This window comes from Eucalyptus grandis, chromosome 6, assembly GCF_016545825.1.
Source record: "Eucalyptus grandis isolate ANBG69807.140 chromosome 6, ASM1654582v1, whole genome shotgun sequence".
In the NCBI taxonomy this organism is placed as follows: domain Eukaryota; kingdom Viridiplantae; phylum Streptophyta; class Magnoliopsida; order Myrtales; family Myrtaceae; genus Eucalyptus; species Eucalyptus grandis.
In genome coordinates this window covers 4,045,132-4,071,705 of record NC_052617.1, presented here as the reverse complement: position 1 = coordinate 4,071,705, position 26,574 = coordinate 4,045,132, and the positions used below count along the sequence as shown (strand labels likewise).

Genomic DNA, 26,574 nt, shown 5'->3' with positions numbered 1-26,574 from the left:
ATGATTCCTCGATTTCTCTTATGGCTAACAAGGAAAATTGAAGGACGTTAAAGCGAAAATTTACATTGCCAGGCTTCAAGCCTATTATATATGATATCGTCCAAATCAGAAAAACAAGCTCTGTTGAAAATGAACGAGTACTTACATTGCCTGGTTCACATGGAAAGCTAGAAATGCAGCCATATTTCAAGGAAAAGCCCCTAGTCCTGTATTAGTGATAAGGGTAAGTGCAGAAAATTGTGAAAGGAGATCGTGTTGGGCAAAACGGAGGGTAGTCTGTCTAGGAAAGGACAAAAATAAGGTGGATTGGGAAGCCCTAAAGCCTTTCAACAACATTAGGACGAACTGTGATGGTTCTTGCAGGTTGAAGTTCTCTTCAGCTAGCAAGGGAGGAACAGCAGAGGAATTTGTGCATTGAGATGGATGCTACAGCAGCTGTTTGTAAGAACATTCATGGTTTTATTTGAGATAATAAGCCGTCAAAAGACCAAGCAACCATCTACAGAAATACCCTTTGCTGTCGGGCAGGTCGCCAGCCTGCAGTGCTCAGGATCGACATTCGGGTTGGAGCCCCACCAGTGCAGGTTCCGATCCTCTATTTCAAAGGCAAAGTAAATGACAACAGCCATGAACGCAACACCAGCATCTAGGGCAGCCGAGAGGATGTAATTGTACCTCTGCCACCACCTCTTTCGGTACCTGAAAACGAAGAAGTTGAAGATTGTCCCCACGACGATCCATGAGCTGTAGTTCAGAGCCGTTGCAGGAGGCATTGCAGCGGTGGCGCCGAGAAGGACAGGGAGGTTGATGAGGGGAATCCATGACTGCTTGGGGTACGACTTGTGCAGTAACCACACCACAACCGGACCCAGCAGGCCACCAAGGAAGAACCAATTAAGGGCTCCATAGACTCCTTCGGAGCCAAAGATCCTCCTCGGGCCAACTAATCCCCAGATCACAGATGCGTCGAAGAAGACACGGTCGGTGGGGCATGTCCAAGGGCTGTTAAGCGGGAGGACATTCTTGTGGCAAATGTTGGGGATGGAGTCCAAGAGCCACCACGCCACGCCAAGGTTAATCGAACCAGCAATAATTGTTCCGATGAACTAAAACACTCAAGAAAGAAATATACGCGATTATTTGAATTGCTGTACTAATTTACAGGAAAGGTTGTCTCCATGGAAGCTGACTTCTCATGCTCAGTTGTTACGAGGGATGGACGACATACCTGAACCAAAAACATTGACCTTGGAGGGATTTTCATGTAGTGGCCCAACTTGAAGTCACTAAGGAAGGATATTGCCTGAGCCATGCTCATGTAACCATAGGTCTTGAAGCAGACATTAGCAATCGGATGTCCGGGATATATCACTCCCATCAAGTACTCCGTGATGATATTGAGGCCCGGAGTCTGCAAAAACAATAAGAATCAGATTAGGGACTCTTTGAGCATAGAGAAACCCAGTCTGCTAAATCGATTAAATCATGAAAAACTAGAATAAGGTTATTCACCTGATTTGTGGTGGCCGTTATAATGCTGATTGGAAGGGTGAAAATGAAGGCAAGAGCTGCCGCAAAGAGCACACCCCACCATGGCAATTGGACATCCTTTTTAAGGACGGTACAGAGTATCAAAGAGATAATGATTGTCACTGCGAGTAATACATAAAACCACCATTGCGGAATGTCTTTGTAGTTCCTCATTAGTTTTGTATGAATATCGTCTTTTCCTTTCGAAGATGCTCGATAACGATCATATATCTCTCTAAACAAAAAAAATCTTGTAAGTCATTATATCACGTTATAAAAAAGATTTGCGATACAAGCAATTCATATTACACATGATAAGAAAGAACATCTACAAAAGCCAAGGCAAGTACAACACACATTGTCTATGAAAGAGGAAGATGATTTTTACCTTCCGTAGAACAAGGCCACGTGACTGAGGGTCGAAGCAATAGTTGCGAATCCAAAGCCATACGAGAGTGCAAAGAACATACTCATATGAATCCTCCCTAACTGCGCATACTCCGTTGTGTTTAACTCAAAATTCTTACTAACGATCAGCGTGGTGTTATACTCTTGGCCTTGCGCGGTGAACAAATCTGACGAAAATATTGGGAATGTCTTAGCGTTGTACATGTTTAGCCCCCAATAGGAGATCGGTACGACAACATACATGATCAATGCAAAGCCAACAAAGATGTTCACTATGGCAAAGAAGGGGTATATCAATGGACTGAATAAGAAGGAAACCACCGTTGACCAGTCCAAAGTGAGGGCTCCAACACCGAGCCCATTAAGGCCTGATCCGATCTGTTGGGCCGTGATGGAGTTAGGGAAGGCCCAGCAAACCCATGAGATGCTCGCCAGGGATTGGAATAGGAACCCTGGAACCAAGTACCACAAGAAGCTACACACCATTGCGATGACAAAGAACTCGGCCCTTGAGACTCTGTATTGTGCCCTATCTTCCTTTGTTTCATTCTCATGTAACGTCCTGCAAATTTTGATAAAGCAATAATGAAAGATAAATTCCTCCGAAGCATACGATGTAACACTCATTGTTGATGCTCTTTACCTAAAAAGGAGATTTGAACAAGGGTACTGGGCCACCACATATGTGCTGGCTCCACCACGTACTTCCTCAAAAGTCCAGCCCAACCATACCCCAAAACCTTCCAAAATAGGAAATTGGATAACGTGTCAATTTAGTAAATATGTTTACGTACATGTGAAAATCATAGTAACACAAAGAAAATACCTTGTCCTACTTTTTACTTCCATTCGAATAATTGAAAATTAAAAAAAATAAATGTTTCATTTTCTGTAAAATTATTTACGGATCTATACGTTATGGTGTTTGTATACTTTGGAATCTTTCTGGCCTTTGACATCCATAAAAATCAAATTGTGGTAGCCGAAGGATTCAAAAAAATGTAAAATTCATTATAAAAACTTGAGGCTTGATTTATAATTTGACAAAAATAATGAGTCTTTCAGATCATCTACTAGATATCTCACAAACCTATTGTATATCTAACTTACTTAGATAATAACTACCAATAACTGAGATTCACAATTAAATTTCAAAATTTTGAAGAGACGGACAATTTTATATCATAAAAAGTATTTATATATATTATAATTGATTTTCACGTTATTAATAACGAAGAGGGAATTAAGGAATCAGAACCTGAGTAGTTATGATGAGAATCCAGGAGGCGCCGAAGGAGATGTCCCGCCCGTAGAACGCCTTGATGATGTTGACGATCCCGACTGCGTAGGCCGGGCCATTGCCGAAGGCACTGCCGGCATTCGCAAAGATCGAGATTAGCACGTGTTCCTTCACGTTGAATGGCCCTGGGTTGAGCGAGAACTCCCTGCCGCCGAGCCCCGGGAGGTGGAACTTGGCGGTTGGGAGGATGGAGGCCATGAGCCGCCCAAGCGGGAGGGTTGCCACCTGGACGGTGATCTGGGTTATGACGAGGGGCTCCTTCCGGTAGGAGAAAAACTGGTTGGCGAAGGAGAGGAGGGCGCAGGAGAGGAGGCCGAGCGTCCACATCCGAAATGTCCATACAGGCAGGTTCGGGTCATCGGTGTTGGGCACTGTCAGCTGGACCTGCTCCACCGGAGAGAGCTCTGACTCATCGACGGGTGGATCCTCCGGTGGCAGATTGGGCTGTCCTTGGACATCCATAGCAGTGGCCATGTTTTGGTGCACTGTTCAACAGAGGGTCGTCGGTGGAGTAGTGAGAAAGTAGAGCAACTGAACCGGCTTTATAAAGCCTTGTTAGCAAAGAAAATAAAAGAAAAAAATTCTCTTAAAACCATTTTTTTAAGGTAAACAAAAGAGAAAATCCTAAACTATGTCTGTTATAACATAAATACTGCAAACTTACTTTTGTGTCATAAAAAACCCCAAATATATATATATCGGCGTGACAAATATATTTTGAATGGAATTGAAATGAAGAATATATATAAAATCCATATTAACGTCGACGATTTTTTATTAAAATTAATCGGACGAGTCATAAAAAAATTTAATACTCAATTTATACAATTGAAAGGTTTATGATTGAGTTAATACAAGTACAATGATTTAATATAAATGTAATAAATTTTTTAATTTTTTAATTATTTTTTCATAATGATTATAACCGCATTCTTAGCAAACAAACAAGTCGTTCCAGGCTAGCCGCTACTATCAAAGCGACCGATTTATCTTTCGTTCTAGGCACGATAGCGACAATATTGGGTGTTGGCGGAGAATTTCTCGTTTGGGAGCAGAGTCGCCTGGATGAATACTATGCGCTTCATTCCTTTAGCCGAACTTCGACAAAAATAATGCAAAATAAAGAAACAACGATTGGTCCTTATCTCGGCTTTTTATTGATGTGGGTGCATCGTGCTGTGTGTCGCAGAGGATTAGTCTGGAGATCCATTCAATACAAATGAGGAATCTTCTGAGATGATTTGACAACGGAATCTGATTAAAACTTCGATGCATGGTGCAATCTAATTTGTACCTATGAAAGAAAGGAGGATGGGACTAGATGGATTTATGCATCTTCAAGCTTTTCATTGGGGGTACCGCGTCTCCACGACGTCTCCTCCAAACCTAGCCATACGCATTACAGGGAATTTGAAAATTTTAATCAATCAATTCAATTTATCTCCACGACTTCTCATACAAATTTAATGATGGGCGGTATAAGAAATTTGAAAATTTCAATTCACATTTGAATTTGATTTGATCTTACTTCAAAAGATTGGCGGTAAAGCTGTCAAATGTTGATTTTGGTCATTTTCTTAATGGAGATAGCTTATCTTACCCTCAGCCGGATAGCTTATCTTACCCTCGGCCAGCTCATCTTTAATTCTATACTATTTCATTATTAGGTAACTATGCCCACTTCCTTTGAAAGGAACATCCCACAAAAGGCGAAAGAGAATCGCCAATTCCTATAAGAGAATCCCAATGGTAGAATCTGATGGATGACAGAGTCAAACAAGAGACAATTACAATCCTTATTACTATCTTTTCTTTTTGTTGGCATGTGAGAACACTATTTAAAAAGGGTTATGATGAAACTACAAGCCATTACGATCAAGGGATTAATCCCCAATTGGACCATAGAAGGCCCAGATATCGACTAAATTATTGTTGAGAACTTCTCATTTTTTAATATAAAAAAGCATTTTATTTGAAGAAATTTGATTTTTCTGTTAGATTGTACTTTTATGCACAGGTTTCTTTTTATGTAGAAAAGTAGATCGAACATTTACCAAAAGAAAAATGTCTTAGTTCTAGTTGTATAAATTTGATATGAAAATGGTTTTAGCCAATTACAAGAGGAATAAAACATAAATTAGAATTAGAGAATTTTCTATGTGACACGGTCAAAAAGGTTGATGTCAAAATATGACCATCATGAAATGGAATCAATTAAGTGCTTACTCGGATGAAACTTGTGCGCACAAAGTGAATAATGTTGAGTGACTAGGATGGATTTATCTAGAGTTAGCTCAAGATTCTAAGATAATATATTAATCGAGTTATGTCCAAAGGGAGATATACATGCAATATAAGTGTAAAAAAAAAAACAAAAAAGAGTAGCTTCTCTTGTTAAAGATAATTAAAAATTTATCTAGGATAATTTCTTTTGTTAGATATTTTAATTATTCCATTGATTATTCATATTTCTCAAAATTACACGTATATTACACGTACATCTTCTTTTGATTGTGGATATCCTGATTAAGATATTATCTCAGAATAGTTATTAATAAAGCCTATAAAAGAATAGTTATTAATAAAGCCTATAAATAGGTTGATGTATTCTCAATATATAAATATACACATCGAATTATACACAAACTTTCCAATTCAATCTTTTGTATAGTATTATTCTCAACTTTGCCACTGAAAACCTCCATTCCAATGTATTTTCACACATAAAAATAGATCTAATATCCACCAAAAGAAGGTCTGATTACTAATCTCATAGGTTCTCATTCATCAACTCTATCCCAAGCCATATGGGCTAAGATAGTGGCAGAGTGGGCTTATGCCACTAATTACCCTCATTGATGGGTTATTTACACATCATAAAAAATTAATCTAATATATTTACCAAAAGAAATATGGTTCAATTACTAATTGAATAGGTTCTATAATAGAACCTTGCCACTGCATATCTCCATCAAATATGTAGGTTGCTTTTTCATATTAAAATAGATCTAATATTTATGGACCGACCGACTCATGTTCAATAAGTGGAACAAAAAGATTTAATTACCATTTGTGTAGGTCAACTTCTCATTCAGTCACTCTATCCAAAACCGTGTGTCGGAGCATATGGCCATTTCTGAGTTTTTCTAAAGCCAGCATCCTTGTACTTCTCATAAATTGTTGTACAAGACTTTAAATATCTACATACAAAAAGCTATTCCTTAAACATGTTTATCTAATGGACCAAAACTCATGTTTCGTACGGCATTGTCTTACTTAAATGATATAAAGGACAAGACTGACTACAGTCATTTGGTCGCTTGCCTGCACTTCCTGCTTTATATTCATGAAGTCGGCAGAAAGCATATATATTTCGGTTTACATCCAAGAAGGCCAGAAATAAAGAGGACCCAATGCAAAATCGTATATAAATTAGTTGATCCGTTGAGAATTTATCTGTACTCTTGTTGAAGTATCGAATTTCATGCACAACATTTTTGTTCTGCATTGTTCTCTGTTGTTGTGTGAAAGAATTGAGAAGAATATGTCTATCTTCATTCCATATTTGCTGAGCGACAGATTATTCCTGTTAGCAACCAGGTAGCTTTTCTATTATAGCAGGCCATCCAGATCGTGAGGAAAGAGAAAAATTTAAAGAAGGCCCCAGAAATCTCCACACGAGCACTTTCCATCAACAAATTTATGGAGCCTCTTCCGATCTTGGATGACAATTTTCCTAGCAGTTAGAATCGATAGGCATTTGATAAAATCATGGCAGTTTTGGCACATACTAGTATTCTTGATTATCTGTATTGGTGCCGCTTTTGGTGTGTTCAATAATCCAAAAGCAATAGCGAATTCTTCACTCTGGTGAATCCTAGAGGATATATTTGCGTCCTCATTATCCTTTAGCTCTGAACTCCCCGAAAATTCATATCCAAGTGTCTTTGCTCGACCAAGCAAGTCTTCCAACAGCATGTGCATCTCCATATTATTACCAGGACAAAACTGCTCATTTGGCTCGAACGAGTAGACCTTGCCTTTGATGCAAATCCAGCTCCAGTCTCTTAGTTTTACGGGTTGCAATTCTCTCATCAATTTTTCCACATTCGACATGTCTATCCACCTCTCTACTGCTCTGTACATCTTCAACAATGGTATGCAAGTTTCACTATCTCTTGGCTCTAACTTGATCAACCGCTCAGCTGCATAAAGCCCTAATTCCGGATTTCTATGAAGTCTAGCTCCAGTAATTAAAGCCGACCAGATAAACTCATTCGGCTCATAATGCATTTTCTTGATTAAATCAAAGGCTTCGTCTATCCTACCCGACATCACAAACATGTCAACCAGCAACTCGAAGTGGTCCATGACAGGCTTAATTCTATATTCCTTCTGCATCATCTCAAAGTAGTTCAGGGCCTCATCTACCATTAGAGAATGACCACAAGCCGCCAAGACGCCAACGAAAGTAATTTGATTGGGTTTGACACCCACAAGTCTCATGTCCTCAAAGAGTTGCAGGGCTTGCTGAGTTTTACCATGAATGGCAAAATTCGTGATCATGGTAGTCCATGATATCAAAGTTCTGGTGGACATCTCCACAAAAGCTTTACTCGCTCTTCTAATGCTCCCACATTTACTGTACATGTTAACCAGTGCACTCCCCACCACAACATCCGACAAACACCCGGTTTTGATAGTCTGCGCATGAATCTGCTCCCCTTGCTCTTGTGCTACCAATTTACTGCATAAAGTCAAGACACTTGAAAACGTGAAAAGATCAGGCTTCAGGCCAGAGTGGATCATTCTCAAAAAGATCTCCAGAGCTCTTGTCCCACCTTGGTATGCAGAAAGATTGTCAGATGCAAAATCCATAATTTGCACGTGCCCTGCAATGATGGCGTTCCACGTGACCAAGCTGGAGGATTCAATTTCATTGAACAATTTGTATGCCTCATCTACCAACCCACACTTGAGGTACAAATACATCGCAGAATTCCTAACTGGTAGGTTCAATTGATAACCACGCTTTATGCTCAAGGAGTGAACCTGTTTCCCTAAACTCAAAGACATCACTGTACAACAAAGGCTTAAAACACAAGTTAAGGTGAACTCATTGGGTTCAACATTCTCCCAAAGCATCTCACTGAAGAAACTCAACCCAGAAGCAGCCTTGCCATTTTCGCTGCAAGCAGATATAATAGCAGTCCAAGAAATCACATTCTTCTCCGTAATACCTCTGAAAGTTTTAACAGCATAATCTAAGTTGCCAAATTTGGAGTACAAGCTACAAAGTGCATTGCCAATGCTCGCATCCTGTTCAATCCGGTACTTAACTATGTAGGCGTGAATTTGTTTCCCCAGTTCCAGAGATCTCAAAGAGGAACACGCATTCAGAGCGATCCCCAAGGTATAATTGGTAGGATAAGACCCTGTTTCTAACATTTCCAGGTAGACTCGGATGGCGAGCTCTGGCTCAGAGTTGTGGACATAACCCGTGATCAGGGTCGTCCAGGTAACGACGTTTCTCCTCGGCAGACCGTCAAAAACCTTACGGGCAGCAATCATAGCCCCGCATTGCGCATAAACATTCACAAGGAACGTCATGACATACAAATCTTCACAGGCTCCCGTTTTAATGATGTGGGCATGAACAGCTTCAGCATCAGAAACCAGACGCCTCTCCATGCATTCTTGCAAAAGGGGGACATAATCAAAGGGTCCGAGTCCCGTCCCATCTTCCAACACGGAGAGCCCTTCTCTGAAGTCTAAAGACTCGACCTCCAGAGTCGCCGTTGGGCTAGCGCTGGCGTTATTCGTTCCGCAACAAATGCCCGGCGGCTGAGTGAACAAACGCAAGCTTAGAATCGGTCCCAGAAGCTCAACCACACCAACAGGCTAACATTTGCCTAAGTTCATCCTACTTTTCTCTTTGAAAAGACGAAGAATTGAACGAACCCAAGCAATTCGAAGCGAGAAACGTGTCTGGAAGATGATAAAGGAGTACCTTCTCCACGGCGAGAGGAGAGACGTGACCGGAGACTCTCGAGCGCAGCGAAGATGGGTCGAGCCCGACCCTGGCGGCGAGAGAGAGGGAGGGCAGACACGCCATGAGGAGGACGGTGGAGAGAGAGAGAGAGAGAGAGGAAGAGCACTGGTAAAGATTGTTGCATGGAAAGAAAGATTCTTGGAGGAGAAAGACGAGGCGAGGAGGAGCGAGCATACGATGAGACTTGACGATGATGTTCTTCTCGCTTGTCGTCGCTTTCATATCATCTTATTCGGATAAAATCAGGGAGAGGATGGATTTTTTTTTGGGAGTAACTGCACGGAAGTTACATTAGCTCGCTGTGAAATAAGCATATCTCAATCTGGATAATTAAATATTAAGATTTATCTCAGTTGCCATCTTTCTAACATAAAAAGGAGGGGTGGGCAGAGAATTAAAGGGGCCAATTTAACTTCAAATTGGGATTTCGCCTCCCACACCCTGTTAAAATATAAGAATTAGAGTAAGAGTAAAGTATGAGTAACAAAAGAATTGATTAATTAATTAATTTCCACAAGAGCAAGACATTCATAGACAAGTTATTTCTACATAATTTCTCTAAATGAGCGTGAGAGTAAAAATAAGAGTGAAATAGGACCAATAAAAAAAAATTAGATAATTAATTAATTCCCACAAGAGCAAAATATTCATACAGCAGCTCATTTATGCATAATTATCTTGAATGCTATATACCTTCGGTACAAGAGGCATCTTGAACAATCAATCCCGCGATTGTGCATCAGCAGATTTCTGTCAGAAATCGACGTCCATGATGTCTCGACATTCTCATGAACATTTTCTTTTATGTAATCAAGAACCACTGGCCTGTCATCAATCTCCCCTCCAACAAATGTTTTGTTCCTGCTCTACCTTCAAATTGTCATTCTATACGCATCTATGAGGGTACAGGGGAATACCCAAGAAGGATTGGATCGACGGGGGTGTGGACGCAAGAAAGAGCTTGAGCATAGATATGGTTCGGAAATGAAGGCTCAATCGGACATGGGAACATCGAGATGAAGGAAAGCTCAGTAGGCCGAAGAAAGCTGTCAGATCGGGAAAACCATTTCTCATTCCAAGCTGCTTTTTCTCCAAAATAGACTAACTTCCAGATAATATGATGGTCCTCAACAGAGCCGTGCCTTGTGTCAATACACCCATATAAATATACATTCCACAAAAATTTAACTATACATAAAAAGAGAGATTTTCGTTTCTTGCAGAGTTAGGAACAACTCAAATCACACTAGCCGCTACATCCTCGAAAATGTTGAGGGCCTGGTCATCCCAAGCTAGGTTGGGTTAAACGAGAACATACTCCTGTTACAGGGAGACGCCGGATGCCTTCTAATGTAAGATCAGCGCTTCTTGCTTTTGCTCTTTGTGATCCTTGATTTGGTCGATTCACCGGGAGGCTTCCAGATGATGTCTTCGAGATTGCTACAGAAACTCTGATAGAACTGCAGGGCAGATAAGTGACAAAAGTTATGGACCGAAGATCCGCAATAAAATATCAACTCTTAATTCTTGTCCCCTCATGACCACACACCCCACACCCCCGGCGGGGCAGTGAACTGCAATCACCACAACTACATGGGTTCACCATACCCCCAATCAACCGACAGTTCTATGTCTAGCCTGCCCATACGATTGGTCAGCACGTCGGTACGGGCAAGCCCCTGATGAGGTCCATTTATGAAGAAGCTTCTCAAGCAGTGGAACAAAAGATTAGAATGAGGAATGGTACAGAGATGAACGCTACCTTAAGGTATTCATTGGCATCTCCAGCTGCTTTCTGAAAATCAACCATGAAGTATGTTGGCGCAACCTCAAAAATCTAGAGACCGAAGGAAAGAGCGAAAACAATTGGTTGACAGATTTGTCAATGAAGAAAACAAAGTGCCTAATGAGGCCTTTTGCTTACCTCCAAAATAACAGAGAAATGTGAGGTCTTGCTTGCTGATAGACCTTCCACTCTCATCTGTCCATTACCACAAAACGTAAGTTTTTTCCTTTTTCTTTTTCAGGTCAGATCCACAAAACTAAGTTCACTGGACAAACATGTCCAATCATTTTGACCGATGCTCTGTCATCATAAAACAAAGTTCACCATCCTTGAATTCACGAGCACATTACACACTCGTCCTCCATATTTTTTTATGGGTTTGAAGATTAAAAGGGCATTGACAATAAGGACTTCGGGCACACATTTTTATGTGAAAAGTTCTTTTCACATGCGGCCTCAAAATCATAACGTGCATGCGTTTTATCGGAGGTAACTAATCAACTAGAGCCATGGACTGAAGGAGGCAAGCAAGGCTTCCTGACCTCCTATCGAAAGAACATTTTAATATACCTTGTAAATATGAGGGAACAAAAAAGTTGATGACTAATATGCACTTCTTTAATTTTATAGAGAAGATTAAGCACATAATTGATGTGAAAGTGCGTAAATCTGTCAAAAAAATTTCACCCAAAAAATTAAAAATCGACTACATATTCAGTAGATAAGTTTCGCCTCAAAAGAATTTTAAATGATAAACAGACATATTTAAATATATTCAAGAAGTTTTTGTACCCAAAAAAAAAAAAAAAAAAAAGAACTCCAAGAAGAACCGAGTCTTTTGCCACTTGTACAAGGAGCGATCCGAACTTTCTCTGAACGCAGCACTTTTTTTGCAGCTGCCAGCCGCCGCACGACTGACGACCATCGCCGTAGGATCATTGCCCATAGCCCACCGGCCGCAAGAGGGGGTGGCAGCCGGTGGGCTATGGGCGGTGGTCTTACGGCGGCGGTCGGCGGCAACGGTCCACTGTCGTGTGGCTGTTGGCAGTGGTAGGCTGCTAGTGGACGATGGCGACTGTCAGCCAATGGGCTGTGGGCAACAACCGGTGGGCTATGGGTGGCGGCGACCATCGCCGGTAGTCACCGGCGGTCGGCTGCTGATGGTGACTGCGAGCAGCCAGAGGTGGCCAACAGTGGGCAAGCGTCCGGCAATGGCCGCAACAAGGAAGAAGAACAAAAGTAAAATAGAAAATAAAAATAAAAAGAATTTTTTTTTGTTTCTTGTTTCTATTCCAAATCTATTCCCTAATCACTTTTCTATTTCGAGGAATAAAAAAATAAGTTTGGCATTACTAAATAGATTTTTGTTCTTTTTTTGTTCTAGGGAACAAAATAACAGAAATCCGGACAAATAAAAACATTACCATGCAGACCCTTATTGGTGGGGATGTATCTTGCTTATGTCGCGAATGATTCGTCTAGAGATAATTCAATATAGAAGAGGAATTGTCTTGGTTGAATAGTGAAGGGAAAAATTCGGGAAACGGGATCCCTAAAACAGTGATTCGACACGAATCGAACCCTAAAGAGAAATAACGTAGCCGAAGCGAGCCTAGGAAAATCATGAATCACCGATCCTAAGGCATATCACATAATTGAACGTACCTTATTTCCACAGACTAGACACCGGTGTTGCGACACGACGAAGAATCCACACTGTTCTTTAGAGGATAATCTATTCTTCAGGAGAAAGTGGTATGAGAAGATGTAACTTCCAGAGAGAACGTAATCTCGTTCTCAAAATATGTAACTTCAACCCCGATAACCGCCTCTATGATTTTCCCTAATCTATAATAATTTCCTCCATGGGCCCTCAACTCATGGGCCGGGCCTTTGGGGCCCAACATGGGCGGACAAGCCCATCAGAAAGGAAAAAATCCATCATTTCCCACTCGCACATGGTGGGCCAAAACCAACATGAGCAAACAAGCCTACTTAAGCCCATTTAGAGAAAAATCCATCAACTCCCACTTGACATAGTGGACCAAACAAAATCCTCTTTTTTTCACTACAACATTCATACTTTGAGAGCTCGTTACCATACATTTATTAAGAATATATAGCAGCTCATAATGGGCATCACATCTTGAGTAGATTTAGTATGCAGTACCCTAAATCGATCGATCACATTTATCTATCTTCTGATCTCTTTTTAACAATGATATATTGTATTCATAATTATGATTATCCCATAAAACAATCATAATTGGTCGACGGGTGAATACAAAACTATAATGTAATTCTCCAAATTCGATCTTCCTTTTTCCTTGAAACTCTCAATTTCAATTCAACTTGCTTTTTCTAGAAATGTCCCATTAGATCGAATTAATTCATGATCATTGGCAACATTCTAATATAGCAAATATTGAATAAAAATATTGAGAATAAGTAAGAGTCGTGAGGGCACCAAATTGATGAGCTCTTTTCCTCAAGAGTCTCACACTGCATAAAAGTTGAGATCAAAACTTTTGTCACTTTTATTGGTCGTCACATGCATACATAATATGAAATATATATTACGGTATTTAACTCATTTCCCATGGAGTGTATGTCTACATCTTTAATATCGTATGGATAACAGTTCAGACATACTTAATGTCTAACTTGAGTTCACATATCTACTCATTCACAGAGTTCATCAGAACTCACATCTTGCATCATAGACAGATAAAGTAAAATATGTGGGTTATTTTACTTTCGGATATAGTAAATATTATGTCATCATCTTAACACTCAGTTAAGGCGACATAGTTTATTTTAAGCTTGAGCTCTCAATTATCACCTAGATAATAAGCTTGAAAACCGTATCTCTATTTATCACACAGTAAATAGATACGATTACTTGTGTGAGTGGGCTAATCTTTTATCTGTCCGACATACTTTTTCAAACTTAATATAATGCACTGAGCATTAAGATGCATAAACGTCAAACAAAATTTCATAGGCATTAATGATGAAAACACAAATTCATCAAATGTGAACATTTAAGGGAAATTACAATATTCAGTATATCAGCCTCTACGCAATCCTAGAGATTTCACATAATCACAAAACACATCTCTAGGTATTGGCTTTGTCATAGGATCTGCTACCATTCTATACGTAGACATGTACTGTAAGTTCACATCTTTTCGTGCAACCATATCTTTGATAAAATTATACTTGATATCTATATGTTTGGTATTGCCATGATATTTTGGATCTTTGGTGTACGTAATTGCTGCTTGGCTATCACAGTTAACTAAGAATGAGTCTGCAGCATTTTCAATAACACCTAAATGATCAAAAAATCTCTTAAACCAAACACTTTCTTGTATTGCTACTAATAATGTCACGAACTCGGCTTCCATCGTGGACAAGGCTATACATGTTTGTTTCTTACTGCTCTAGCATATGGCGCCATTATTTAGTAAGAAAACAAACCCAGAGGTAGATTTCTTTTCATCTAAATCTCCTCCCCAATCAGCATCTAAATAGCATTCGAGTCGCAGATCATTTCCTTGATAACTCAGCGTATAATCAGCAGTTCTCTTTAGATTCCTCAGTAATCCCTCCACGACTTTCTAATGTGCTTGACCTGGATTGGATTGGTATCTACTTACCATTCCAACTGCAAAACATATGTTAGGTCATGTACACATCATAGCGTACATCAAGCTCCCAACAGCACTAGCATAAGGAACATGTCGCATTTGTTCATTCTCTTGTAGAGTCCTTGGACACAATCTGTTGCTCAACCCTTCGCCTTTTGCAATAGGAGTTTACAATCTTGCATACAAAATCGTTCAAGAACCCTATTTATGTATGTTTCTTGTGAAAGAGACAATGATCTTTTCGAACGATTTCTTGAAATCTTAACTCCAAAAATGTATGCAGCCTCACTCATGTCTTTCATCTCAAAGTTGGAAGATAGCCAACTTTTGACAATATTAACAAACTCCTTATTGCTTCCGGCAATCAGTATATTATCAACATATAATTATATGATCACAGAATGATCTTTGGACCTTTTGATATATACACAATGATCCTCATCAATCATTGTAAAATCATATCCCATTATGGCATTATGAAAACGTATATTCCATTGTCTCGACGACTGCTTAAGGCCATATATCGATCTCAAAAGTTGACATACCTTTTGTTCTTGGCTTTTCATAATAAAATTATCAGGTTGTTCCATATAAATTTCTTCGTTTAATTCTTCATTGAGAAAAGCAGTCTTTACATCAATATGATGTAACTCAAGATCCATACTTGTCACTATTGCTAGAATAATGCGAATCGAGGTAAATCTCACGGCAGGAGAAAATGTTTCCTCATAATCAATTTATTCATATTGATTATACCCATTCACCACAAGGCAAGCCTTATGCCTTTCTATCGATCCATCAGCTTTACGCTTAATTTTGAGAACCCATTTGTTCCCAATAGCTTTGCGTCCTTTTGGAAGATCAACTAATTCCCAAACATGGTTTGACTTCATTGACTCCATTTCCTATTTCATTCCATGCATCATTTTTTCTTTATTAAGGCAACTAGAGCCTCATTTAAATTCCTTGGCTCATCTTCATTTTGCGAGCAACCATAAAAGTTTCTCCTTCAATATCAAAACGTCGACGAGGAATACTTTTGCAACTTGTTCGCCGTACAAGAGATGGTATACTTTGCACATCATTCCCCATTATGCTCCCACTCGGATTAGATAATGATGATATCGTCTTATCATGTGGTTGTAATTGAGAGTGATTTGAATTAAATTCATCACTTTTCATGTTACTCCCACTTGGACAAACTCCACTAAATTCATTATCTGGATCCAAGGTTTCAAATAGGGAGTAGTCCTCACCTATTTCGCCCTTCTTAGGAAAATTATTCTCTAAAAATGTGACATTCCGTGATTTAAACTCAGTTATACTCCCACTTTCCTGCATACCTATGAACAAATACCCTTTTGAGTGTTCAGAGTATCTTATGAAAATATTCTTCTTTCCTCTAGGACCCAATTTTCCAAACTTGTGAGAGGATTCATGAGTATAGGTAGCACAACCCAATGGCTTAAGAAAACTTAAGTCCGGTTTTCTACTTGTCCATAACTCATATGGAGTGGAAATAACTGATTTGGAAGGCACTCGGTTAAGTATATAGACAACAGTTAACAACGCATCACTCCAAAAAGTGATAAGTAAGTTAGCATGCGTCATCATGGACCTAACTATTTCCATAAGGGTTCTGTTTCTTCTTTCCGCAACACCATTTTGTTAAGGAGTATAAGGAATAGACAATTGTCTTTCTATTCCTTTTTCATCACATAATTTTCTGAACTCATTAGATAAATATTCACGACCTCAATCGAATCTCAATACTTTTATTTTCTTGTCTAATTGATTTTCTACCAAGTTCATAAACTTTTTGAAACAACTCAATGCTTCAGATTTATGAGAAATCAAATAAACATATCCAAATCGAGTATAATCATCTATAAATGTGATGAAATAAACAGCCCCATGCCTTCTTTTCACATTCATTGGACCACATACGTCATAATGGATTAAATACAAAGAAAATTCAGCTCTTTTCCCTTTTACAAATGGTTTTCTTGTTGTTTTCCTTACTAGGCAATGTTCACATATGGGCAAATCAACTTTTTCAATGTTACCCAACAAGCCATCTTTGGCTAGTCTATTCATACGTTGTTGGCCAATATGACCAAGTCTAGCATGTCACACATTCACATCATTATCATATGAAGTAGAAAATGTGAAAAGGAATAACAAATATTGACATCACCATAGTCAACATTTAGTACAATAAAACTATCTAGAAAATGACTACAACCATAGTAGTTTGTATTCAAATACAAATCTACACCGCTATTATGGAAGTTCACACTAAAATCAAGCTTAACCAACACTAAAACAGACACTAAATTTTGACGAATCTCTAAAGCATATAAAACATCATGTAGGAATAAGGTGCGTCCACCACGCATGTTCAATTGGCATGTGTCAATATCTTTAACTTCAGGTCTGGAGTTATTTCCCACATAAATCCACTTAGTTCCAATCAAAATTCGTTGAAATTCTACGAAAGATTCTCTATCCTTCGCTACATGGTTTGTTGTTCCCGAATCTACAGTCAACAAAAAATTAGATTCAATTAAGAATACAGAACTTGACACATATGCAAAGTTCCCAAAAGTACAAGAGGTGTTTACCTTCTTTGGCTCACGACAATCGTGAGCATAGTGACCCTTCTGGTCATAGTTGTAACACTTTACCTTTGAAATACTCTTCACACGAGAACGTTTTCCTCTCTTCACACGAGGAAGCTTTTCTCTCTTTTGTTTGCTAATTCTTGGTTTCTTGCAAGAAGGACTTGATCCCTTGCATTCCCACATATTGAACGAATCAATGCGTTTGTGCTTAGAGCTTGAAGCTCTTTCTGAGCTAAAAGTAACACGACAAATATCTATATCCCGCTCAAACGTCTTGAGGCGGTCCTCTACTAGCTTAAGGTGGTGCACAGCATTCTCAAGATCTTCCATAACATGATCAAGAGCTTTTAGTGCTTCTTACTTTTCAAGCACATATTGAATCTTCTTATTCAATATTTCACTATTCTCGCTGTTCAATTTGTCTTCTTTATTCAAATCAACAATTATGTTCTTAGTTGTTGAATCCATCGATCTGAACATATCAGACATATATGCACGAATTATTAATGCCTATCATTTATGCATCAATTTTGCACAGACCCATCATATTAATGAATAATTTTAAGCAAGATTTCAGAATTAAAAGGTCACTGAGTTTCCAATCATCCTCCAAAAATCCTAACTTGAAATTATAATTAATATAATTTCCTATGCAAAATAAGTTCAGCAAAGTCACTAAAACTTTCTTGAACTTCTCACAACAAATTGTAAATTAACATGCTAATTTACAACAATAAATAACATTGAATTTTCAATAATTAATCATGTCAATTACACTAAGTAATATATTCAAAGGAAAAATATTAACATTGAAAAGATATTTATACCTAAAACATCTCAAACTCATCTAAGAAATAAGTAGGGAAATTCTCCCATAATCTGTCAGTAAAACTCTCTAAGAAATTTGAAGACACATCAGCCAACCAAGGAAAAACTTTTGGAGAGCTCTCATGCCACCTCCAAGGCGCATTCACTTTGCGCCATGTGACACTTAATCCAAGGGTTAAAATTTTGGTTAACTCGATCCTATAATATTCTTTTACAAAAGCTATTGCAGGCCTCCTATAATCCAGGACCACGTTGACCTCCCATAGGCGATCTAACACTGCTTGCCATTTAGGTGGAAGAGTGTTCATTAAGGCCGGCACTTTCTCAAAATCCAGCATAAGATAACCACTCCAGATAATTTCTTGTATCATCTGATTGACCATGACCACGTGTGATACTACATCACCATCATTCCACATATAATTAGCTAACTTTGTCATTAGCCTTTTAATTGTTGCATTTTCTTCGTCCATTTTTTGAAAATGCAAGCATGCTTGCATAACGCATCATAGTTCTTTCAATAAATGCAAAACATAAAAGGGATTACATATTAGGGTGAGCGGTTCTAGGTTCCGGTTCGGTTCCGTCTCTTACCTGGAACCTACTCTCGAGTACAAGTTCCTCATTTTTTGGAACCTGGAATCTACCCGTCAGAACCAAGAACCTGGAACCTACCTTGTCACAGGTTCCAGGGTCGGTTCTAGGTTCCAATAGGTTTTTTTTTTTTTTTTAGATTTGATTTGAACTATAACGTATGCGCTTACTCTATGGTAACTTCCCACATGTTAGCAAACATATCCAAGAATTTGGACATACATAATCAAAACCAATAAAAAGTTTCCAAAAATGAAAGGTAGCTGAAAGAGGCACAACTTGAGTTCAAGGTCCATTAAAAGCAGAATGCAGATGCAGAAAAATCAATAGAGGCACAACTCACCATTGAAAGGATACTTATACAAAACAGCGCACAAGCCATCAACTAAGGTTTTGAAGTTCAATTCATTGATAGTTGCATTAAGCGCATCATCAAAAAAGTTCCGAAGAGCCGGCACATTTGGCGCTACATCCACATCAGGTGCGAGAAAATCTAGAGCATAGTAGTCACAAGCCATAGCTTCGTAATCTCGATTAAGAGATGAACCACATGACCGATTATAGCAAGCCTCGCGTCCTCCGGGGTCTCACTTGTCATCCCAAAATCAAGAAAAGCAAGTTTACCATCAAGTGTCGCCAAAAGATTACCAGGATGAGGATCTGCATGAAAATATCCATACTCAAGCAGCCTGTCTCGATCGCACCGAATGCCCGCATTCACCAAATCCAGAACTTTTAAACTTTGTCTCTCAATTGCTTCATGCTCATTTAGTTTGATTCCATCCACCCATTCCATTGTTAACACTTTGCCACTTGTATAAGCCCAAAAAATATCAGGGACAAGGACATCTGTCTTGTCAGCGTACAACTTCTTAAACCTCCTTGCATTCTGCCCCTCCTACAGACACCCATCAAAATTAACAATCAAGCCCAACAAAATCTTATAGAAGGGCTTACAAAATCACACAATCGTATAAACCAACCCGGGCTGATTCATCAGATTCTGATATTATCGACCGTTTTTTGCGTATATCCAGAAATCTTTCTCATTATCACAACGGATCCTAAAAAAAAAAGAGTTTATATCGAGTAAAATATATACTTCGACTTTCTTGTGTTAAAACTTTGGCTCGTAAACACAAAAAGACTGTACGTACTTTTTTAAAAAGATTAGGTTCGGAATTTTGGAAGAATTCCTTACGGAGGAAGAAGTTGTTCTTTCTTTGATCTTCCCAAGAACTTATTCTACTTCACGAAGGTTATATAGAGGGCGGATTTGGTATTTGGATATTACTTCTATCAATGATCTAGTCAATTATGAATGATTGTCTATGAGATCATGGAAATGTAAATTATCCCTAAATAATGAAGAGATAACAAAAAAAATTCATTCATTTTTTTATGAAATATTTATGTAGTAAGAGTTAAGTTAGGGTTGATCGACTGAGTATTCCATTTTTCTTAGAGTCCTTTCTAGGGAAGACATTGAGTTTTCGATGTATACATAGGGAAAGCCGTGTGCAATGAAAAATGCAAGCACAGTTTGGGGAGAGAGATCTTTTGAACTAACCATACATCTTAAGAAGCAAGTACACCTTCGAGTTAAAGGTCAAATTTGAACGGTAGTGTGAGCATCTATCGATACCCTAGGTTCATAAGGAAGCTAACCTGCACGTAGTTGAGCTCCTGAAAACTCTTCGAGCAAATTCATCAATAAGAGCAACAACATCACTGGTAATTATGTTGACGTATTTATTGATGAGAATTCGAAGACCTCTTATCAAGTAGAAGTCTAGTCCTATAGCTTCTTCGATACCTAGTCCTTGCACTTTTACAGCAACTAATTGATTAGAATATCTTAGCCACACTTTGTAAACTTGCCCTAAACTTGCTGCAGCTATTGGAGCTATTAGAGAAGGGGATATAGACGAGAAAATTGAAACCAGGGTCAGCCCCAACTCTTTCTCAATGCAGACAAATGCTTCGATATGTGGGAATGTGGGCAGAGCATCCTATTGTGGTAAAAATAAAGGCAATAAACCATTAGAAAACTTTCTCTCTCTCCATAGTCTTCCTCTATTATCCTGAATATTATCGTACAAACAAACGAGATGTAGAAACCCCAATTTAATGATTTGAGATGTATGAACTCAACAAAATAATATGCTAACGATGTAAACAAAAATGCCCTCTCGATTCTAATGCAATCTTCACGTCTGAATTGACATAAATGCATTACTCATGCATGCACTAGAATTTAGGTCGATCGATTCTTATAAGGAATCGAAGAATCGAGCAGTGCCATGGTAACATGTCTATGAGAGTTAAGTGCAATCTCGGAGCGCACGAATGCACATGTTCAGAGATGAAGGAGTATCTAGAGAGCTCCTCCAAGTGGTTGGGAGGGCAGAGATTGGGCCTTGTCGACAGCCCCTGCCCTATTTTAACGAAAGTCGGCCCTAGTCTCGTAAAAATCTTTCTCAACTCAGCACCTCGCTTCCTCTTATTCTGATCAATCTGCCCATTGCTTTGATCCAGCAACAGCTTAATCGCGAAAGAACCTAGCGAGACCAATATCTCCAGCGTTCTCCCCACCGCCTAGCGACATTTAATTCCACTCAATCAACCAAATGAACCAGGATTCAATCTCCCCAACGAAATTCAAAATCTACGCACGTAAGCTCACCAAATACGCTCATAAGGACATAACATCCGGCATAAATTACAACTTAGTCATCGGTAGAGAGAGAGAGAGAGACCTTGATAGGGCAAGAGCCGTATCGGCGAGAGAGGAGTTCGAAAAAGTAAACGGTGGCATTGGCGGCGCAAGCCATGGCTCGAGCCTCGGCTTGGATGTCCTCATCTCGGTCAACGCTCAGCACTGACACGACCGCACTGCCCCTGCCTCCTCCTCCTCCGCAGGCGCCGCCGTCCCTGGCGTTCGGAGGACCCCGAGGCCTCGCCTGAATTAGGGCCGCCCTGGGAGCCACCACTCTTGCCATCGCTCTACCTCCATGGACGGACCTCAAGATCGGACACCACGACGGCGAGGACATGGTGAAAGCACCAGCGGCAGCGGCCTCAAAGGCGAGCGGCGTCCGGCGGCGAGACTCAAAGGGGCGTTGAGCGGCATGACCGTGTGTGTGTGAGGTCTGAATCGGTTTTGCAAAGGATATGAATGGAGATCGTCTTCTTCTTTTGGAGCCCTAACCGATTCGAAACTAGTTCCAGTTCCGGTTCCAAACCGGTTCGGTTTTGGTTGGAACCGGGACTCCGGTTCCCGAAAAAAGGAACCGAGAACCGGAACCGGTCCTCTTGGAACCGGGAACCGAACCGAACCCTCCTCCGGTTCGGTTCCGGTTCCCGAGTAACCCGAGAACCGTGCTCACCCCCATTACATATAATCCACATAGACATAATTGAAAAAAAGAAACACATTCCTTTTTTTTTTAAGTCAACGGTCAACGCTAGTCAACGGTGGTCAACACCGATCAACGGTCAACGGATGACCGATCGAGTCAACAGGTCCGCCGGGTCGAATGGGTCGATCTAGTCGGGCCGGTTGGATGAACCGATCGGCACGTGCCCTGTGCGTGCGTGGGCAACCGCCAGCCAACATCACGAGGACGTCCGCTAGTGCATGCCTTGCACGCACAGGTAGTTGCCGCACGTGCGTGCGGTTACTCCGCGCGTGCGTTGCATGTGCCTGCGGTTTCCACCGCTTGCGCATGCGTCGCAGGCGCCTAGGAACCACCTCGGCACATGCAAAAGCCGAACTCTTCGGCTACGTGTGGCGGCGCGTCCGGCGGCATCCAATGGTGAGCCACCACTCAAAATTCTCGTATCGATGAGCACTTCAACCCTACGCAATCAGAAACGCACTTCGAGCTACGGAAAAACCAAAAACTAGGGGGGAACAGTACGATGTCGGGATTTTTCCATCTCTAAATCAATCAACAGTGACATTTAACGAGAAAATTAATCAAAACTTGTTTATAAACGTATACAGTAATCGGGAAACATGATCAACCTGGCTCTGATACTAATGAAGGGAAAATTTGGGAAACGAGATCCCTAAAATAGTGATTCGACACAAAATCAAACCCTAAAGAGAAATAACGTAGCCGAAGCAAGCCCAGGAAAATCATAAATCACCGATCCTAAGGCACATCACATAATCGAACGTACCTTGTTTCCACAGACTGAACACCGGTGTTGCGACACGAGGAAGAATCCACACTGTTCTTCAGAGGATAATATGTTCTTCGGGAGAAAGCGGTATGGGAAGACGTAACTTCCAGAGAGAACATAATCCCTCGTTCTCAAATTACGTAACTTCAACCCCGATAACCGCATCTCTGATTTTCCCTTATCTATAATAATTTCCTCCATGGGCCCTCGACTCACAGGCCAGGCCTTTGGGGCCTAACATGGGTGGACGGGCCAACTCAGGCCCATCAGAAAGGAAAAAATCCATCAAATTGAAAACCAAATCTAATTATGCATAGCCAAACTTCAACAAACATATGCAAAATAAGGAAACGGCCATTAGTCTTTGTATGGCCTTTATCATGGGGGTGTATCTTACCTGTGTCACAGAAGATTCATTCGAAGATAATTCAATACAAAAAAGGAATTAGCTCAGTTGATTTGACAACCAAATCTAATTAGCAATCTAATTTGTGCTTTCCACACGTACCTACCCTTTGGGCAAGTGCGCACAACCCGCACGCAAAGTGAGCATTGCCCCCCCCCCTCAATCTACGTTTGAGGATTTTCTTAAATCTTCGATGGTATTATCCTCCCAACAAGGTAAAAGTAACGTGCCCTCGTGGTTGAAGGTCAGTATAGGCTCGCAAACCTTGATTATGTATCCTCCAAACAGGGAAAAAGTAACGTGCCATCATGGTTGAAGGTCAGTACAGGCTCGCAAACCTTGATTACGTATACTCCCAAGAAGGTAAAAGTAACATGCCCTCATGGTTGAAGGTTAGTACAGGCTTGCAAACCTTGATTACTTATCCTCCTAACAAGGTAAAAGTAATGTGCTCTCGTGGTTGAATGTCAGTATAGGCTCGCAAACCTTGATTATGACCGCCGCTTGCCGCCGCACGACCGTCGCACGACCGCCGCACGACCGCCGCACGACTACCGCACGACCGCCGCACGATTGCCGACCGTCGCCGCCGACCGCCGCTGCAAGATCGCCGCCCACGACCCACCGACCGCAAAGGAAACATCTATGTCAAGCTAAGTACAACGTGAGGGTTTTTACCTCCCATAGAACAGGGCCACATGAGTGAGGGTCGAAGCAATAGTGGCGAATCAGAAGCCATACGTGAGTGCAAAGAACATGCTTATATGAATCTTCCCTAGCCACGCGTACTCCGCCTTGTCTAACTCAAATTTCTCATTAAAACGATCAGCATAATATTATGCTCTTAGCCTTGCGCAATGTATAAATATGAAGAGAATATCAGGAATGTCTTAGCGTTGTTCGTGTTCAGCCCCTAATAGGAGATTGGTATGACAACATACATGATCAATGCAAAGCCAACAAAGATGTTCACTATGGCAAAGAAGGGGCAAATCAATGGATTGGACAAGAAGGAAACCGTCGTTGACCAGTCAAAAGTGAGGGCTCTGACACTGAGCCTTTTATGGCCCGACCCGATTTGTTGGGCTGTGACGGAGTTAGGGAAGGCCCAACAAACCCATGAGATGCTCGCTAGGGATTGGAACAGGAACCCCGTAACCAAGTACCACAAGAAGCTTCACACCATTGCAATGACAAAGAACTTGGCCCTTGAGACTCTGCATCGTGCCCTTTCTTCCTCTGTTTCCTTCTTGTGTAACATCCTTCAAATTTTGATAAAGCAAGAACAAAAGATAATCTGACCCAAAAAAAGAAGAAGAATGAAAGATAAAAATCCTCCGAAGCATACGATATAACACTCATTGTTGACGCTCTTTACCTAAAGAGGGAGATTTGAACGAGGGTACCGGGCCACCACATATATGCCGGCTCCACCACGTACTTCCTCAAAAGTCCAGCCCAACCGTACCCCCAAAACCTTCCAAAATAGGAAATTAGAGAGCGCATCGGTCTAGTAAATATTTCTGTGTATGCATGAAAATTATAGTAACCCAAAGAATATACCTTGTCCTATTTTTTACTTCCATCCGAAAAATCGAAAAAAAAGAAAATGTTTCATTTTCTGTAAAATTACTAACCGATCTATACATTATGGTGTTTGTATGCTTTGGAATCTTTCCGGCCTTTGAGATCCATAAAAATCAAATCGTGGTAGCTAAAAGATTCAAAAAAAAAAATATGTAGAAGTCATCATAAACACGATAGGCTTGATTTATAATTTGACAAAAAAAATGAGTCTTTCAAATCATCTACTGGATATCTAACAAACCTATCGCATATCTAACTTACTAAGACAATAACTATCAATAAATAAGATTCACAATTAAATTTCAAAATTTTGACGAGACAGACATTTTTATATCATAAAAAGTATTTATGTATATTATATTGTATATTATAATTGATTTTCACGTCTGCTCTAGGAATAATTTCTGAGTAAAATAAGGTGCTTGGTGACTATATAAAATTTCTATTCTTGGAATAGAAAAAGAATAGAAATGCGTTTCGTAAAAATTTATAATTTTTTGTATTTATTTATTTTTTCTTCTTAAAAAATTGAACTCCCACTTTCTCACCTAATCCCTCCATTTCTTTCTCCCTTTCCTAGTCTTCAAATCTTGAAATCCAACCACCGCCCCCAACTTTTAAAGCGAACAAATGAGCACGAAAAATCCCCATCCGTGCTTTTTCCCTCCGCCTCTTGAGATTGGAAACAAGCGCAAGGAATCTCCCTGCTTGCCCTTTCATTCTCTCTTTCTTCCTTTTTCAGGAAATTCATTCTTGGGACAAAGTAAATTTCGATTTTTCTTCGGCTGCGCGTTGGGTAGTGGGCGATAATCCTGCGACGGCGGTCGGCGGCGATGGTCGACGGTCGTGCGGCAGTCGTGCGGTGATCGTGCAGTGATCGTGCGGCGGTCGTGTGGCGGTCGTGCGGGGATCGTGCGGCGGTAGTGCGGTGGCAGCAGCGGTCGTAATCAAGGTTTGCGAGCCTATACTGACCTTCAACCACAAGAGCACGTTACTTTTACCCTGTTGGGAGAATATGTAATCAAGGTTTTTCGTGCTCATCGACCTTCAACCATGAAGGCATATTACTTTTACCCTAACGGGAGGATAATAGCATCGAAGATCTAAGAAGATCCTCAAATGTAGATTAGGGGGGCGATGCTCACTTTGCGCGTGGGTTCCACGCACTTGCCCAAAGGGTAGGTACATACGGAAAGCACAAATTAGATTGCATAATAATTTGGTTGTCAAATCAACTGAGATAATTCCTCTTCTATATTAATTTTTTTAATTCGATGGTGGGGGGAACATGCGGTTGGTTTTCCAGAATGTGCATCCTATTCGTTCTTCTCTATGTTTCTTACTGTGTGGTGTACGCTAGGTTCTTGTTTGTTCATGTACATGCTCAATGATTTGGGAACATAAATGATCAATGCAAAGCCAACAAAGATGTTCACTATGGCAAAGAAGGGGCAAATCAATGGATTGGACAAGAAGGAAACTGTCGTTGACCAGTCAAAAGTGAGGGCTCTGACACTGAGCCTTTTATGGCCCGACTCGATTTGTTGGGCTGTGACGGAGTTAGGGAAGGCCCAACAAACCCATGAGATGCTCGCTAGGGATTGGAACAGGAACC

At 40.4% G+C, this 26,574-nt stretch overlaps 2 protein-coding genes and 1 pseudogene across 2 annotated transcripts; all 3 read right to left on the bottom strand.

Moving 5' to 3' along the window:
* Positions 1 to 479: 479 nt before the first annotated feature.
* On the bottom strand, positions 480 to 24,791 carry LOC104451226 (oligopeptide transporter 4-like). Its single transcript, XM_039315083.1, has 5 exons — positions 24,751 to 24,791; positions 1,919 to 2,500; positions 1,513 to 1,765; positions 1,229 to 1,411; positions 480 to 1,106 (listed from the first exon to the last, which is right to left on the bottom strand). Exons 1-5 carry the CDS (start codon positions 24,789 to 24,791, stop codon positions 480 to 482), a joined length of 1,686 nt encoding a protein of 561 aa, XP_039171017.1.
* Positions 6,826 to 9,474, bottom strand: LOC104448048 (pentatricopeptide repeat-containing protein At5g04780, mitochondrial). The gene is made up of 2 exons (XM_010061824.3): positions 9,249 to 9,474; positions 6,826 to 9,082 (listed from the first exon to the last, which is right to left on the bottom strand). The coding sequence occupies exons 1-2, from the start codon at positions 9,462 to 9,464 to the stop codon at positions 6,890 to 6,892; spliced, it is 2,409 nt and encodes an 802-aa protein (XP_010060126.2). The 5' UTR covers positions 9,465 to 9,474; the 3' UTR covers positions 6,826 to 6,889.
* On the bottom strand, positions 19,099 to 21,777 carry LOC104451227 (annotated as a pseudogene).
* Positions 24,792 to 26,574: the final 1,783 nt, after the last annotated feature.